The 16,697-nt window shown below is 36.7% G+C and overlaps 1 protein-coding gene across 2 annotated transcripts; it reads left to right on the top strand.

The window, feature by feature from the left end:
• The first annotated feature begins 396 nt into the window (after positions 1-396).
• On the top strand, positions 397-16,513 carry map7d2b (MAP7 domain containing 2b). 2 transcript variants are annotated; one of them, XM_067434843.1, is made up of 17 exons: positions 397-718; positions 1,933-2,001; positions 2,364-2,527; positions 6,245-6,347; positions 7,425-7,517; positions 9,315-9,410; positions 9,537-9,667; positions 10,852-10,973; positions 11,084-11,307; positions 11,970-12,102; positions 12,190-12,370; positions 13,031-13,135; positions 13,839-13,886; positions 13,978-14,056; positions 14,395-14,521; positions 14,644-14,879; positions 15,805-16,513. In XM_067434843.1, the coding sequence occupies exons 1-16, from the start codon at positions 691-693 to the stop codon at positions 14,870-14,872; spliced, it is 1,932 nt and encodes a 643-aa protein (XP_067290944.1). In that variant the 5' UTR covers positions 397-690; the 3' UTR covers positions 14,873-14,879; positions 15,805-16,513. The 2 variants fall into 2 exon arrangements, with proteins under 2 accessions (XP_067290944.1, XP_067290945.1); XM_067434844.1 differs by lacking the exon at positions 7,425-7,517.
• Positions 16,514-16,697: the final 184 nt, after the last annotated feature.

Here is a 16,697-nt window from a genome sequence, read left to right on the forward strand (position 1 = left end):
CAGTGTGAAAAAAAAAAAAATGTAATGCACGTGCGTCTGCATGCAGATTTAGGCCATATAAACTATATATTGTCGCATGTGGTTAAAATGAGTATTTCCACACAATTCTGTAATTTCTTTAGATGATTATAATGATATATGTAATGATTTTAGATGCATATATAGTAGTCCATACATAATCTAGGCATTGTAAAGAGCAGTCTTTACAATATAACTGGTCAATTACAAGTCAATGTCCATGTTGTTAGCTAAATGGCATTCGGTTCGGTAAAGTAACGTTATCTATTTCTATGAAAGTTAAATTAAACGTCTCCAGGGGAAATAAATGTGCATCTTCCTTGTGCGCAGCTGCCGAGCTTTCCATATATAGCGCAATGTAAACTATGACGTAATGCATTGCTCCTGGGCGCATTGCTTAAGCGCGCGTTCGCTCGGCACGCGGCGATTGGTCGAGCATGTTATAATTTATTAGAACCTCGCGCTCTTGTGGCTCTGCCTGCCTTTATCATTCACTAGCGCTATCTAGTCGAAGACCGTGATGAGGTTCGGATGAATAAAACCTGAGGTGAACGGTGTTTTCCGTCGCGTTTTGATTTTTCAACTAAATATTGATAATTAAATGTGTTGAGTCGGAATGTCATCTGGATATTAATCGTTGGAATACACGGTACACCCAAAGATAAACTGGAAATGGCAACGATTTTGGAGAACATGACAGGTACGCTGTTATATTTGCATGCCTACATATAAGCCTCACCCAGTTATGACAGATTGAACAGGAACGATTTTAGGGAAAGCGGGCATTTTTCATCGTTGTCATGGAAACAGGCTGCTGAGGTGAGAGCAGGATGGGGAACCTAAAACTGACCTGTCCAGGTGAACAGTGAGTTACCTTTATGACAGAATAGAAGCGGGCATTTTTGCAAACACACATTAGAGAGAGAGCAAACCTTTGTTTTGCTTTTTTTTTTTCTTAGGGCGAATTATCACTATTTACACTAGTAAATAGTTCTCACTGTCCACATTGGTGACATTTCTGTTTCTACACATTCGTTAAAGTCTTGGCTACAAAAAGCTATTGACGATTTCCACTGTTAATACCGGAGGGGAAAGATTCAGTTCATTAAAAACACATTGATATTTTTGTGGCAAAATGCCCTAATAGCAGGACATGCATGGAGTTAATTGGTACTTGCCCTTTTACATCTAAATTTAAACAGTAAAATAACCATGAAACAGAAAAAATATCAGTTAGTATTGGTGAATATTAACCAACAAGTATTTGAATTAATATATTGCATAAAAGTGTTTAAAACAGCCTCTAGACGTTCTACTTTAAGACAATTTGAAACCAATATACGAAATGACTGCAGTGGAAAACACATTTGTGTAAATTGCACTACAGTCTTGTGACAAACAGCCCTGGTCTATCTCCACTATATTTATATCTCTTTTGCTAACAGACAGGTCAGAATAAATGTGTTTGAAATTGGGTTTATTGATTTTCAGCTGTGCTTTGTACTACATCTAAATTCTGGTTCTTATAAGGATTTTTATAATGCGTATTGTCCGTCATCTGACTTTTCTTTTCTTTTTTAAATAATGCAAAGACTTTCTCCTCAGCTGTGTGGTGTGAAATGTGCTTTAGATTTGAAGCTAACAGGGCCCTGACAGTCTGTGCCACAGCCTCTGCTGTGAATCGTGGAAAATCACTTTACGAAAAATCGCTTTTGTGTTTCCCTTGAGAATTTTGACTTTGCATATATCTACATACAAACACAATTACAGCTAGCCCTCTGTTTTTTAATGCTGTAACAAGGCCATAACCACTATAGATATTGGGGGGGGGGGGGGGGGGGCTTAATAGACAAGACTTCATAGACAAGGTGTGTTCACTGTTTATATGAATTTAATTTCTTTTCGCTTTCAAAGATGGAGGTTCGAAAAAGGACAGAATTCGACTGGCCAAAGAAAGAAGGGAGGAGAAAGATAGAAGCCAAGGTGAGCTGCAAGACTTTTGTTAAACCGATATTACTGTCAACAACAAAGTAACGTGAAATTATATGTTCCTTTCAGAATTGTCTATAACATCTTGGCTGCTTTAAAACTCCTTTTAATTCCTAAATGGATTTTGTGACAATCTGGTGGATGAATTAAAGGAGTGGGTTATTTCAGGGCAATAGACTCTAGCTCCATTCATCATTGAATCCGATGGCTCTTGAGTAGTGAAATACTTCTGTAATGCCACTAAGTGCTTAGCAAAAATGAATCAGTATTGTCAGCAGGTAGGGAGAGGCTTGGCCTTTCCCGTATATCAGGGCAATCTATAGACTTATCCGTGTCCACCCCCAACGTTTCTCTAGCTGTGCGGGAGCAAGCTCTCTGGGAGAAGGAACAGCGTGCACAGCAGCAGTATGAGCGCTCGGTGGTGGAGCGAGGGAGGCGTCTGGAGGAGCAGCGACAAAAGGAGATGATCCGTCGGTCTGCCGTGGAGGAGAAAAGGAGGCAGCGCATAGAGGAGGAAAAGGTCAGGGGTTACAGCAGAACTTATCTGCATCCTTTTATTTATTAATTGTTATTATGTATTTTATTTTTTATATTATGATAAAAACATTTTTTTTATTATGCATACATTCTTGCTGTTTATTTTTCTATTGAGGTGGTTTAATTTTAAAGGTGGTGTGTGTAATTTTGTAGCTATTAAAACAATGTTTAACACAGTGTGTTGGGTTAAAGGCAGCAGAAAGGGATAATATAAGAAATATTCACTATCTCTTTAAGAGGTCTTTAAGATATTTTTTTAAAGAAATTAATACATTTATTAGGTAATGATACATTCAGAAAGTGACAGTATTGATACATGTCAAAAGTGACAGTATTGACATTTTATAAAAGATATTTTTCAAATAAATGCTATTTCTATATAAAGAATTCTGAATAACAGTTTCCACAAATATATTAAAAAGCACAACAAATGTTATATCAGCACCAAATCTATTAGAATAATTTCTGAAGGATCATGTGACACGAGACTGGAGTAATGATGCTGAAAATTCAGCTTTCCCATCACTGGAATATATCGCATTTTAACATGTATTAAAATAGAAAATGGTTATTTAAATTTTTTTAATCAAAGCTTTTGAACATGACTGTACTGTATATACATTATATCTACCAGCAGGGGCTAACTGTACCATGCTAAAATGCCAAACCTTGAGTCCCTGATCACGAGACAACAACACACTCAAACACTGGTGTGAGTTTGGGGGCGGGACTACCATTTTGTCTAATGGAAGATCCAGAATGCGTTTTGGAAACAATTATTATCTTTCCAAATCTGCTGGTGGCACAAAAATTACACACATCATTTTTAGCCTGAGCAAAAATTTTGTTTTCTTGGGTGTAGCAAGTCATTCCACATATTTTTTTATATGGTAATATGAAAGCCAAAATGTTGTAGTCAAACAACTGGCAATTATATTAATTCAAGATGTCATACTTGTGATGGTCTTAAATGTTGTCATTTTTTCTGGACTCTGGTTAGATTTCGTAAAAGGAATAGTTTTTTGCTATCTGGGCATAATTTATTAATGTTGAATTTAAGCCTGCTAGAGTTCCCACATTTTGTGACATTGAGCTTTGTCTTAGCAGGAGAGTCTTTGTTAATATTGATTGAAAACTAGCCACCCCCAGTCAGATGCTGCAATGATTGGTGACTCTCTGGAGTGGCCAAATGACCTCACTGTTCCCGATATCCACATGTACAAATCAAATTACCCAAAACCGTGGTGTGACATAGTAAGCGCGTGTTTGAAAAAAGCTAAAAGGGAACTCAGATGCAAAATAATGTATGGTGTCATTTTGATGCCTACTAACAGAGACTGCAGTTATGCAGTATATCATTGTATGCAGGGTGTGCTGCTGTTTCTGTGTTCTGGCAAGGTAGTGCTGTCACTGTGTCTAGTTTTACCTCAGATGACTCTGATCTTGGACAGCATTTGGATTTAAATTAATATTGGCTCCTCTGTATCTGCAGTGGTATCAAATCCGTAGCAGTAAACTGGCATCTTTACAGCCAAACAATATGCAGCATCACTCAGTCATTCGTCACTCATCGCCTTTTTTATCACCTTCTTCATCAGATTCATCAATTGGAAAAAAATAGATGATAGAGGACAATGTAAGACATAAATAGTTTGCATCACCCAAAAGGGATTTATTTTGTGATAATGACTGTACATTATTACACTGCTGCTTATAATGCTGTTTGTTGAAATAAGATGTAATAACTGCCTTTTTTTAAATCATTTTTCTTTGATAACATTTGGTTTTCGATTTTTTTTACCATATGCGAACTGAATGAAGAGTATGTGATTATTTACTTACCTTCATGTCTTTTCAAATCAGTGTGAATGACTTGAAAGACTGAATGACCAGTGTGGAACACAAAAGGTGGATCTGTGAAAAATACTCTGCCTCCATTTTTTTCTAATACTCAACGTGAATAAGGACTGGATCTGTCAAGCTACAAAATGAACAAGAAGCACCATAAAATTACCATAAACGTTGTCCGTACAATGCATACCCTATATTTTGAGTCTTCTGAAGTCATATGATAATTTTGTGTGAGGAACAATGGTGTCTGCTGACAAATTTGCATGCCGTTTTTGTATATTAGTTAATAATAATGATTTGATTAATTTTTTCGATCTGTTCCTCAAACAAAGCTATATTGTATGGCTTGATTGGATTCACACAACTTGGATTATAATGCACAAGTCAAATTGCTTTTGAGATACTTTTATGGTGGTCATTTTTTTTATTTTAGATCTTGAAAAACCCAGTCTCCATTCACTTTCATGGAAAGTATTTTTGGGGGAAAGAGCAACCATGATGTTCTCAGAAATTTCACTTTTTAACTTTCACAAAAGAAAGAACATCATGGGGGATTGGGATGACATGAGTGTGAGTAAATGATGACAGAATTTTCATTTTGAGTGAACTATTCATTGTGAAAAAGTAGTATACTTATCATACTTTTAAAAAGACTACTTATTATAAAGAATAATATATTTTAAAAGAATACACTTAAGTGTGAACTAAATGTAAAGTTTTTACGCACGTATCTACTTAATTGCAATTAAATGTAAATGTATTGCTGTTTAATACTATATTAAATTAAATTAGTTGTGAAAAGTGAATTGTACTGCCGAATGTACTGACAAACCTTTATGGTAATCCAAATATACTACTTTAATGTGATTTTTATTGAAACTTGTAGCCATGTAATGAATTTAAATAAGTGTTAAGTTTACATAATTGTTTTGAGAAAGATATTAGAAAAATGTTATTTGCAAGTACAGGACAAAATATAATTTTAATATTTGAAGTACACTACAAGTGCACATTCAATACATTTAAGCACACTTCTTTTTCACATAGGATCCTATTGTAAAGAGTGCTATATACTTCTTTATTATAAACAAAGAGGCTACTTAGTGATGTGAGAAAAACTAGAAAAGCTAGGTAGAAATCAGTGACCTGGGGTGGTCAGTATTTGAATGCTATTTTGACCAATCAGAATAAAGTGCTCCATAGAGCCACATTATTTCACTCTATATTGACAATGTGTTGTTCAATCCTGAATCTGGAAGGCTGTTTAATTGTGTAATTTTGCATGTGTAAATTGCAGTGCTTTGGGAAAGGTTTTGTCCATTTATGCAAAATTAAAATCAGAGGGAGAAACAAGGTTATAGGGATTGGAGGAAATGCAGAGAGATGGGGGTAGATAGAGAGAGAATTTCAAGAAAATACAAATAGGCTTCCTTATTCTCACTGATGCAACCTGTGTCATTATAATACTCTGTCCGTGTGTGTGTGCTCACCATTTCTGTCAGCTGCTGAGGGGGGAGGTTGTGGGTGGAGTTATGTATGGCAGTTCTCTCCTCCGTCTGGCTCTACGCTCTCTTAGACACACAGTCACCTGGTAGGAGAGAGATACAAAGAGAGAGTCGCTGAGTGTAAGGGAGGGTGAGGGAGAGAGAGGCAGAAACCGAAGGCAAGGCCCTTGTCGTTTTGCTCGCACGCATACAGGCAGGAAGAACAGGCAGAGAGGGAGAGTCGGAGACGGATAGGAGAGGTGGTCGCCATGGAGCAGCCAGCCTCATCCCCGTCCTCTCGGCGTCGTAGCGACAGCTCGGTCAGAGAGTCTCTTTTCTTTCCTGTTTTGGAACGCAACGAACAGGAGCGACTGGAGGCCCTGATGCGACGTTCCATGGAGCGGAACCTGCAGGTGGACCAGAGGCCCAAAAGATGGACCTGGGGCGGACCTCCCGGAGTCTGCGAGGGTGAGTGTGCGTTTGCAAGGGCGTGGAGGGTCCCTTGTGTGAACTCTCAGATGGAGAGATAGGAAAACAGGGTGTGGAAACTGCACTGCAGCCCTTTTGTTTTAAAACCGACTGCGATATTGACTGCTACGGAAGCTGTGGGATGAAAATCAGACAGATGCAGCTGTTTTATGAGGGAGCTGCAGTGTCACACAGGCATCGAGCTGTTGCTGATCTCAAGGAGTCACCCCAGTCGAAAGAAAACACTCTGCTTCAAGGTTAGCGCTGTCAGCGACCGATCAGAGACTCATAGGCATTATAAATCATCCATGTAATAGCTCTGCCTGGGGGCAAGGTGCAATTTGGGCTGTTTTGGCTGGAGAACAAACACCATAAACTGTGCTGTCACTGTGCCTGCACAGGGCATATTAGACTGCGCAGCTGAAGGCGTTTTGCTCTGTCACTGCCACGTTCTGACTTTAAACAGTGCTTTCAACCCCCTAAACGTTTCATTTACGCAAGCCTATAACGCTCCTAAGCAGTAGACCTGAGGCTTGGGTAAATCAAATCAACCTTAGGAAAAAAAAGACAGACACGAAAGCACCACCCTGATTCTGTGGTGCATTCATAACTACATCAATTATTTACACTGTCCAAGAGCAGAGCTCTAACCTAATCCTGAGTCAGATTGATAATATATAATAATATCGGGATAACATGCATGTAATGTTTGTTTTGCTTTGTGGGTAAGAGAGAACAATTGAGAATGAGTTTGGTCGCCCTTGGAAAACATTAGGCTCTTTGATAACCTGATATCATCCCATTAGATGCATGCTCTGGGTTATTTCATCTTGCAGTGGTTCATATTACCATCCTGCTTTTATTAGCAAAATTTCTTTAAAAAAATAAATGTATACATAAAAATGCCCTGCTGGAAATGATGCAGCTTCCTGTCAGGGAAAAACTGCTGACGGGTATATCAGTATTTCACAGGGACACACTGTTATGACTTCTCATATTATTCACTGTGAGCTTGTGAAATACTCTTCTGTGCTCACGCACCTGTGCTTTCTCTGCTTTGCATCACCTGCCGCACAGGTGACCCTAAGATTGCCCCGCCCTCTCCTCCTGCTTCAGCCTCCTTAGCCAATGACCCCGCTGCTCCTCCTCCTGCCAGCAAATCCAGGAACGGTACTGACGTCAGGCTGCTTTATGTGTCATCCCCATTCACTTCCCTAATGTTTGAGTCAAAGTGATTCAGATGTTGTATTTGTGATGGTTTGCATGTGCATGAGATTTTACATAAGTGTAAGTTCTATGCGTCCTAAAATGTACACTACACAAGTTTGGGGTTAATAAGACTATTTAATGTTTTTGAAAGTAGTCTCTCTTGTACTCACCAAGACTGAATTTATTTGATCAAAAATACAGTAAAACAGTATTATTGTGAAATATTATTTGAATATTTTAGAATATAATTATTACTGTGAAAATTTAAAAAAAAAGAACAATTTATTTGAAACATAACATTTTGGAACATAAACGTCTTTACTGACACTTTTGATCAATTTAATGCATTCCTGCTGAATAAAATTTTTAATTTATATCTTTACAAATCTTACTGGCCTTAAACTTGTGAATGGTAGTGTATATTTGTCTTTGCACATAGGTATTTTGATGCTCTGTCTTCTTGTTTGTTTCTGTTGTGAGTTTAATTATTACTGGTGCTTGCTAAGGCATTGTTAATGTATAAAATCATAATTTCGAAGTAATCTGACTTAAAACTGTTGCCTGGCAGATGTAAAACTAAAAAAAGAAAACGTTTGACTTTGAATGAGGAATGTGAGCGTATCTAGGGACCAGAATAACATAGTGTGTCTGCACTTTGGACTCAAGCCAGTAAGAACCCACTCAAAACACCCTAGAGCAGCATGCTGCTCAAAACCATCAACTTCCGCATAGCAATATGCTAAAAATCAAGCAAATAGCAATATGCTACTTTATATTAGCATATATACAATTGTCTGTACTGTTTTAGATTATATACTGTATTTATATCATCCTAAAGCTAAATTAAATTAAATTAATATCTGAAAAATATTAATTTAATGTAAAAAGAAAACCAGCAGAGAAACATTTTCATTTCATAGTAGTGTTATCCACAGCGGTTATACACAACTGACAAGTCTGGCATCAGAGGCGGGCGCGCTAACAACGATGCTATAGACTGCAACCTCTAGCGTCAGTTGCTAGCACACCAGGGTAATGAGGTTTACCTCTCTCACAAGCTGGCCTCTGTTACTAGCAGCACCCTGATATTGACTTCATTGAAACCACCATAATATTCTTTGTGGTGAATTTGCAATTTTACACTATCTTTATGCTGCAGCACCCTGGCAACACCCTATCATCAGGCTTTGCATGGGAAGCCACCTCCTTTCTATTTTGTGTTTGTATTTTTGAGGAGTTTTTTTTACTGTCTGTCTTTTTTAAGGTGAATGTAAATGTTATATTAATGAGGAAATGAAAATGTTTTAATTTAGAACCAATCATAGATCCCATACAGATTACATGCATCAACTACTGAGGCTGTCATATTCTTCCCCACCCAGTAAGGGGTCCGGATGCACAGGAGAGGATGTGTTTCCTGGAGCCGCCTTGAGCAGCATTGCACTCCCTAAAGAATGCAAAGGAGGTCTCATCTGTTGGCTCATTTTAAATGCAGCATCTGAGCTTAGCAAACATCCTAGCTGTACAGAAATCTACCTCATATGAAAACAAGCCTGCTGCTCTCCATGAAAGTCTTTGATCAGTATAAATATTCATACCCAAATGGCCACTAATTATGATTAAGATGAGTAAGAATCAGAAAGAAAGCCTCTGGCAGTTATCTTCAAAATTAACTGTGAATGAATATCATTATCATGTCTGATCACATGTGCCTGTGTTTTCTTTCTCCCTGGAACTATCCGTAATGTTTCACTGCAGCCCAAGATTTTATTATTCCGCCCGAGTCCCCAGACTCTATCCTGAGCAGACATCTTTCGTCCTCCTCCAGTACTTTGCCCAATATGACAGAGAAAGGCAAGTGTTTTTTGCATTAGACCTTAACACTATTTAATTGTTTTCAATCTCTGTCCTGCCCCTATTTGCTCCTTTGTCTTCCTGTGACCTCTGGCCCCTCAGTGTCTTGTCTTTGTTCCCGAATAGCCTCCTCCAGCCCTCACAGGTCTCCTTACAGGGCTTCACCCACTAGAGCCGAGCGGAAGAAGGGTAGCACATCATTCTGTGGACCATTGAACGACTCCAGAGGAGCAGCCACAACCCCGAAAACCCCTCAGGTCTGATCTGTATGGATGTGATCAACATTTTGTCAGATAGCTCAGATATTTATATTTGGTGCAAAGCACAGTGGGACACAGCCCACAGAGGAGCTGGTCTCCTAGCAACTACACTACTGAGATCTGTGCATGTCCAGGTCCAGTCGTGGATTTATAGCCATAGATTTTTCAAGTTTTTCAATTTTTCAGTTTCTTTGTTCTGCTGAACACAAAATAAGATATTCTGAAGAATGTTTTGTAACAAAGCAGATTTTTCCTCTACTATGGTAGGGGTTGACCAATTTTGTCATTACTTACTCACCCTCAAGTTGTTCCAAACCTGTATGAATTTCTTTTTTTCTGTTGAACACAAAAGATATGTTGAAGAACAAGGTTCCTCAAACTCGGTCCTAGAGGGCCACTGTCCTGCACAGTTTAGCTCCAACTCTGATCAAACACACCTAGCCTGAGTTTCTAGTGATCCTGAAGACATTGATTAGCATGCTCAGGTGTGTTTGATCAGAGTTGGACCTAAACTGTGCAGGACAGTGGCCCTCTAGGATCGAGTTTAGGAACCCTGTTGAAGAATGTTGGTAACCAGACAGTTGACGGCACCAATTGACTTCCATAGTAGGAAAAAAAATTGTAAAATACTATGGTAATGGAAGTCAATGGGTGCCATCAACTGTCTAGAAGGTAAAATTTTTTGCCACTATTGTTAGTAAATTTGATTACGCTTAACAATTTGTTAAAGGGATAGTTTATTTAAAAATGTAGATTCTGTCATAATTTACTAACCTTCATCTTGTTAAAAACCTGACTTTCTTTCTTATGTGGAACATAAAAGAATTCATAGATATTTGCGAAACATTTCTTAAAATATCTCCTTTTATGTTCTGCAGGAGAAAGAACGTCAAAAACATTTTATATCAACATGAGTAAATAAGAGTAGAATTTTCATTTGTGGTAGAAATTTAATCTAATGTTTTATTGTGGGGTGAACAATCCCTTTTATGCCTTAGTTATTGTGAACAAACAATACTTTTGCTGCATTTATTAATTTTAATGCTACTTTATACATATACAAATCTACATTTTTTATATTAAGGGGTTTCTGGGTTGTCTGAGAGAGCTTATCTTTGTGGCTTTGTTAGAGTAGTAAATCGGACAAATATATAATTCTGGTGTCTGTTTTGGGTGTTTAGACTGAGAAAACAGAAAGGAGTATCGCCCAAACCTTAGCTGACTCATCTATGAAAAAACTTGAGTCTCCAACAACACCCACCCGAAGTTCTTCTACCCAAAAGAACCCCAGCACACCGAAAAGGTTTGTTTTTTGTATGGAATAATTGAATTGTTGTTATTATTATTTACTTAAAACTTTACTTTAAAGTCTATAGGCAGAGTATATATTTTGCTTTTACATTTGTAATTTAGATCAAGGTCCTGTAAGAGCCGCATTCAGTCCCCGGCCTCCCCGGGGCAATACCCCCCTTCCCCTATGAGGCACAGAGCCACAACACCAAGTTTAGAGAACAGGAAATGGGAAGGAGAAGAGAAAGGGACTATGGAGATTAAAGGCTACAGCACTCTAGAGAGAAAGACTTCCAAAGCAGAGAAAATCCCAAAATCTACAAGCAAGGAATTTGGACACAATGCAGGTAAGGTCTTGTCAAAGGATTAATTAATCCCAAAAATTCGGTATTATTTATAATATATTATAGTATTTATTAAAAGGGTCCTATAATGTTTTTTTTTTTTTTCATTTATAACTTTCTATAGTGTGTAATTTTGCTGTTTAAGCATTTAAAAAGTCTCCAAATACAAAGCACAAATATTTTTTGGGAAAATTCAAGCATAAAAACCTATTCTAGTATACCCTAAAACAAAAACTTTTATTTTAATTTATAGGTCAGGTTTTATTCATTTTGTTATGTGCTTGTTATGTTTGTAATTTTTAGTTTTAGTTTTTATATACTATATATTTCTATTTGGATTTAATTATTTTTTTATTTTAGTAATCGTTACAAGGCAACATTTATAATTTTAGTTTTTTAAGTGTATGTTTTTCATCTAACATTTATATATATTTTTATTTCAGATTTATTTAAATTTGTGAGAATGATTTTTAATAGTTTTAGTTTTAATTTCAGGCTAAACATTGCAGGATTTTGCAGGCCAAAACAACACGTATTCTGTCGTCATTTACTCACCCACATCTAGTTTCAAATCCATATGCCTGTCTGTCTTCTGCTTTAAAAGCTGTGCCATTGGGATCTCAATCATGTGATGTGGACTAAGTGCCTCCTGTCTTGTGTTTCAGAGTCTCCAGTAACTCCCACTGGGAAAGCAGGTACCACTGATGCCGAGGAGGCCTCCAGGCTGCTGGCAGAGAGACGACGCCTGGCCAGAGTACTGAAGGAGCAGGAAGAAAAACAAAGACTAGAAGATGAGAGGTAGAGATATTGTGTGTCTCTAGGGTCTGTGTTTCACATTTATGTGTTTGCTGCTGTATTATATATTATCTTCTCCATGAATCTCAGGATCAGGGCTGAGGAGCTCCAGAGGCAACAGGAAGAGGAGAGACAGCGGCAAGTGCAGGCAGCTCGACAGGCGGAGGAGAAAAGACAGAGACAGGAGGAGGAGCGCTGCCAGAGAGAGCAGGAGGACAGAAACCAAAAGGAACAACGCTGGAAGGATCTCCAGGATGAGCTGGAGAGACAGGTCAGAGGGATTATATTATATTAATTTAAAAATGTATATATATTAATTGTTTAAATAGTGAGGTCCAAAAGTCAGAGATGACTTTTGAAAATGTAATAGATTTTTTATTTAATAATTTTTATAATATAAAATATACATATAATAGATGTTTAGTAAATTATTTTAATTATTAAATATTCTATTATCTATTTAAAATGTTATAAAATAAAAAAAAAAAATATATATATATATATATATATATATATATATATATATATATATTTATTATTAATATTAATTTTGGACCTCACTGTTTAATGTATTTGTATTATAAGTTATTATATTACATTGTATATTTTCTTTAATAAACTATTAGAATTGTATTAAGTAAAAATACATAAAAGTAAAAAAAAATAGATTACATTTTCAGCATTGGTCTAAGACTGAACAAGGACTGGATAAAAAAAGTAATAATAAAAGAAAATCTAAGTAATCATTACATAAATACAAAAGGACAGCAAAATTACACAGCAATACAACTGACTCAAGACACATTCAGCATACTCACCCATCCAGTCACTTACTTAAACATGTGCAGCACCAATCTGTCTTCTGTAGCTGTGGATAACAGTACGGATGAATGTAATATAGTTGGAAATGTGTTGTCATAATGTCTGGCAGAGGGAGGAAGCCGTGCAGCGCGTTCATAGGGAGGCTGAACGGAAGAGGCAGGAGCGAGAGCTTCTGAAAATTCAGGAGGAGCAGGAGAGACTTCAAAGAAAGAAGGTTCAGCTCTTTTTTGTCTGTTTACATTAAGATTCAAGAAATTAATGAAAAATGTAATAACACAATGATTATGTAATGTGAAGTACATTATAAGAAAAAACTTTAGTGGTAAGTAATTATGAAGTGGTAATCTCTAAGGGCTACTTTTCCATCCACAGATTTATTTCTTAATTCAATTTAATTCAAACTTTAGAGACTGCAATTGAGACCTTAAATCTGAGTCTGCATGTGTAGTCCAAATGAAAGGGTTTGCACCACATTGGTGTTTTGTAATCTGACATACAGTATATCTGTTGAACAGGATATTCAAAATGTAATAACAATAAATTAAAGTGTGACTTGATTTCATCAATTGGGAATTCATTGGGGATTTAAAAGAATGGGATGGGTTGAAAAAAAAACAATGTCAGACAAGCCGACAAAGAAAGTTTATATTTTAAATAGAGTTTACAACGTTTTTTTTGGTTTGTTTGTTTGTTTCAAAATAACATACACTAATGAATTGTCCAGAAATGTGTATTTAGAAAGTACAGATTAAATTCAGATTTCATGTTGACTTTTTTGGGGGACCAGCTCATACAGGCTGCCACTTCATAACCTACCACTACTTAACAATTGTTTATTTAGGTTTAATAATGTTTCACATTAAGTTTTGATTTACAACATGAAAAGTCAATTAATTTTGCATGTGTGATTTTGGCAGCGTATTGAAGAGATTATGAAAAGGACAAGAAAAACAGATGGAGAAAAGGTAAATTTATTCTCTGCAGGCAAATTACATTATCGGATAACAACGATTTACTGACTGTTGCAAATAATACTGCATGTCATGTTATGGACAGAAAGAAGAGGCACAGATGGAAGTCCCATCCCCCATTTATGCGACCCAGTCCATCTCACCATCTCCCTTGGAAACTGGAGGTATTGACTCATGATATGACCCGTCTTACTATACAGTTCTACTGTGGGCACGTAGCAACAATTAACCTTCCCTTTCACTGTGTAAAAGCATCAGTCATTGTAATTCATTCCAACATGCACACTCATTAATCTGTTTCTTGTTGCTAAGTGACTCAGCATGTGGAAAATCTATATTGTTTATTTTAAAAAAATGAAAGAGTGCCATCAAGTGGTGTAATTAAGAACTAAAAAGAGTTTTTCACCTCTTCTACCAAAATAGAATGTTGATAATCTTGTTAAATAACAATTTATTATTTAATTATTATTTTAGATTAAACTACTTTAATCTTGCCTAACAGGTAATACAGCAAATAACAGTGCACCAAAGGCAACATCTGAATCTCCAATCATATGCCTTGAGCCACTGGAGGCAAAGAGCAGCGTGGTGGATGACCTCTCTGATGGGGTGCAGTCCATGGATGTCAGGTCAGCCTTCAGCACAGTTATACCATGTTATTTTAGAGAAAATAGGTCAGATTATAGCTTGCTTACCACATTGATCAAATATTAGTAGCCCCTATAATGAACCAAAATACGTTTTCTTGCAGCCCTGTGTCCAGAGATTCCCCCATCAGCGAGATCTCGCAGAACAGCATGGGTTCTGTGGCTTTGGGCGACATCCTCGTTCTGACCGGGCAGGTCTCGCATCCCAAAATGTCTGCTGCTCCTGCTTTTGGTGACTGCAACAAGAACCTGATCCAGGATTGCAGTAGCGCTGCTATTGACTCATCACTTTTCCAGAGTCTTAGACCGGCCTCAGACAAGCTCAACATCTAATATAAAGGTGATTGCTGAAAACTGTAGTTTTTTTCAGCTGTCGTCTCAGAGATGTGGTTACAATAACCTAATTAAACATGTGCTAATTTTGTATACATTTCCTGAACATAAATCTGAATTTTAAAATTATTGTTTCATTTAGTTGACATATTTGATCCAAAGGTATTTATTATCATTCCTATGTTTTAATAATTCCGTAAATCAGAAACTTCGGTCAACAGCCAGAAAAAATGCACTATGTTTTAGGGATAACATTTGTAAAATCAGGCAAAGAGTATATGAACAAACCCCTCTGTAAAAAAAAAATAAACGAGAGAGAGACCGCTAATGAAATTGTAATAGTTTTTTTTGTTGTTAATATTTTGTAATTTAATAATTTATTCAACATTATTATATTAATTATATATATTTATTTACAAAATACAAAATATATTTTCTGCAGTGGTCTCAAACTTTTAAACCTGAATGTTTGAAACAAAACAGTATAATGTAGACCCAAATAGATAAAGAATAATTAAATGAACATTTAAACTGTATTTTAGATGATTTTGTTATGAAAAGCCAAACGGTCTGAAATGTTTTTTTGCCTGTAGTGTCTTAAAGGGAGACCAAGAAATAGAAGTTCTACCATCATTTACTCACCTCATGTCATTCCAAACCTGTATGACTGTCTGTCTTCTGTGGAACACAAAATAATATTTTCATGAGATCAGTGGCCTTGTGTCATTCATGAATGAATCATTCAGCAACTGATTCATTAAAAAGATCTGACTTAAAAGAACAGCTCGTTGTCAGCAGTTGTCCGTTTTCCTTCTTCAAAAGTGTCAAGCAAGTTTAAAACAACATGAAGGAGATCAAATGAGGAACAAAATATTTATTTTTCGTTAAACTATCCCTTTAACCAGCTCATATTGTTGTCTTTTCTGTTTTAGACACCATTGAAGCAAGGGGCTGCAGTGAACTAATATACTGGAGTGGAGCTGAAAAATGAGACCAGCCCTTTGTGCCTGAGCATCTTCATTAGAGCCTGAATATCCTCTTGAACAGAAGAACAAGGACTGAATGTCAAACCATGTGTTATTAGCAAAGAAAAGATACCCTGACAGTTGATTACCCACACATAAAATAAAGTTTTGCCTGCTCCTCATATATATATTATATTTCACACCATTTTCACTGTAGTTTCACCAGACAAAGCAACTGTATTAGTGCAGTCCTAGTTGTTGTCTTAGTCCTGTTATACAACTGTAGCATTGATGAGTGACACAGCGTGACAATTGTAGCAGCTCCATTGTGTAATTTGTTTTATTTTGCGTTGCATAAATGACCGGCAAACCGAGCAGTTATGTGCGGAGTCTGATAATTGTGCTGTATTACATGGCTGGGGTTTGCAAAAAGTATATTGTGTAAATCCATGACTTCTCCGCAATCCAAGCTTTGTAGTCTGAAAGTGGATATGAATAGATGTAAGGTGTGATATTATTCCATCATAACACTGTTATACTGGCATTAATGTATTATTATTCAGCAGTTAGAATTTATGGGGACGTAAACAGAAAAAAGTGTACTTCTAATGTAATTTATTGTGTAAAAGCTTAAAAAGGGAATTAAAAGTGCACAATTTCATTGTGTTAAATAGCATAGTGCTTTTAATTCTTCATGGACTTTTTCTGTATTGTTTTGTTATATGACATCCTTGCACACAGCTCTATGCAGATCAAGAAAACCAAGCAACCATAAAACAGCAACACAAATCAAGGTAATTCAGCATCCCACAACTGCACAGTAGTGGCTACAAAGATCTGTACTTGCTGAAAATACACTG

This window comes from Pseudorasbora parva, chromosome 24 (genome assembly GCF_024679245.1).
Source record: "Pseudorasbora parva isolate DD20220531a chromosome 24, ASM2467924v1, whole genome shotgun sequence".
NCBI classification, from domain to species: domain Eukaryota; kingdom Metazoa; phylum Chordata; class Actinopteri; order Cypriniformes; family Gobionidae; genus Pseudorasbora; species Pseudorasbora parva.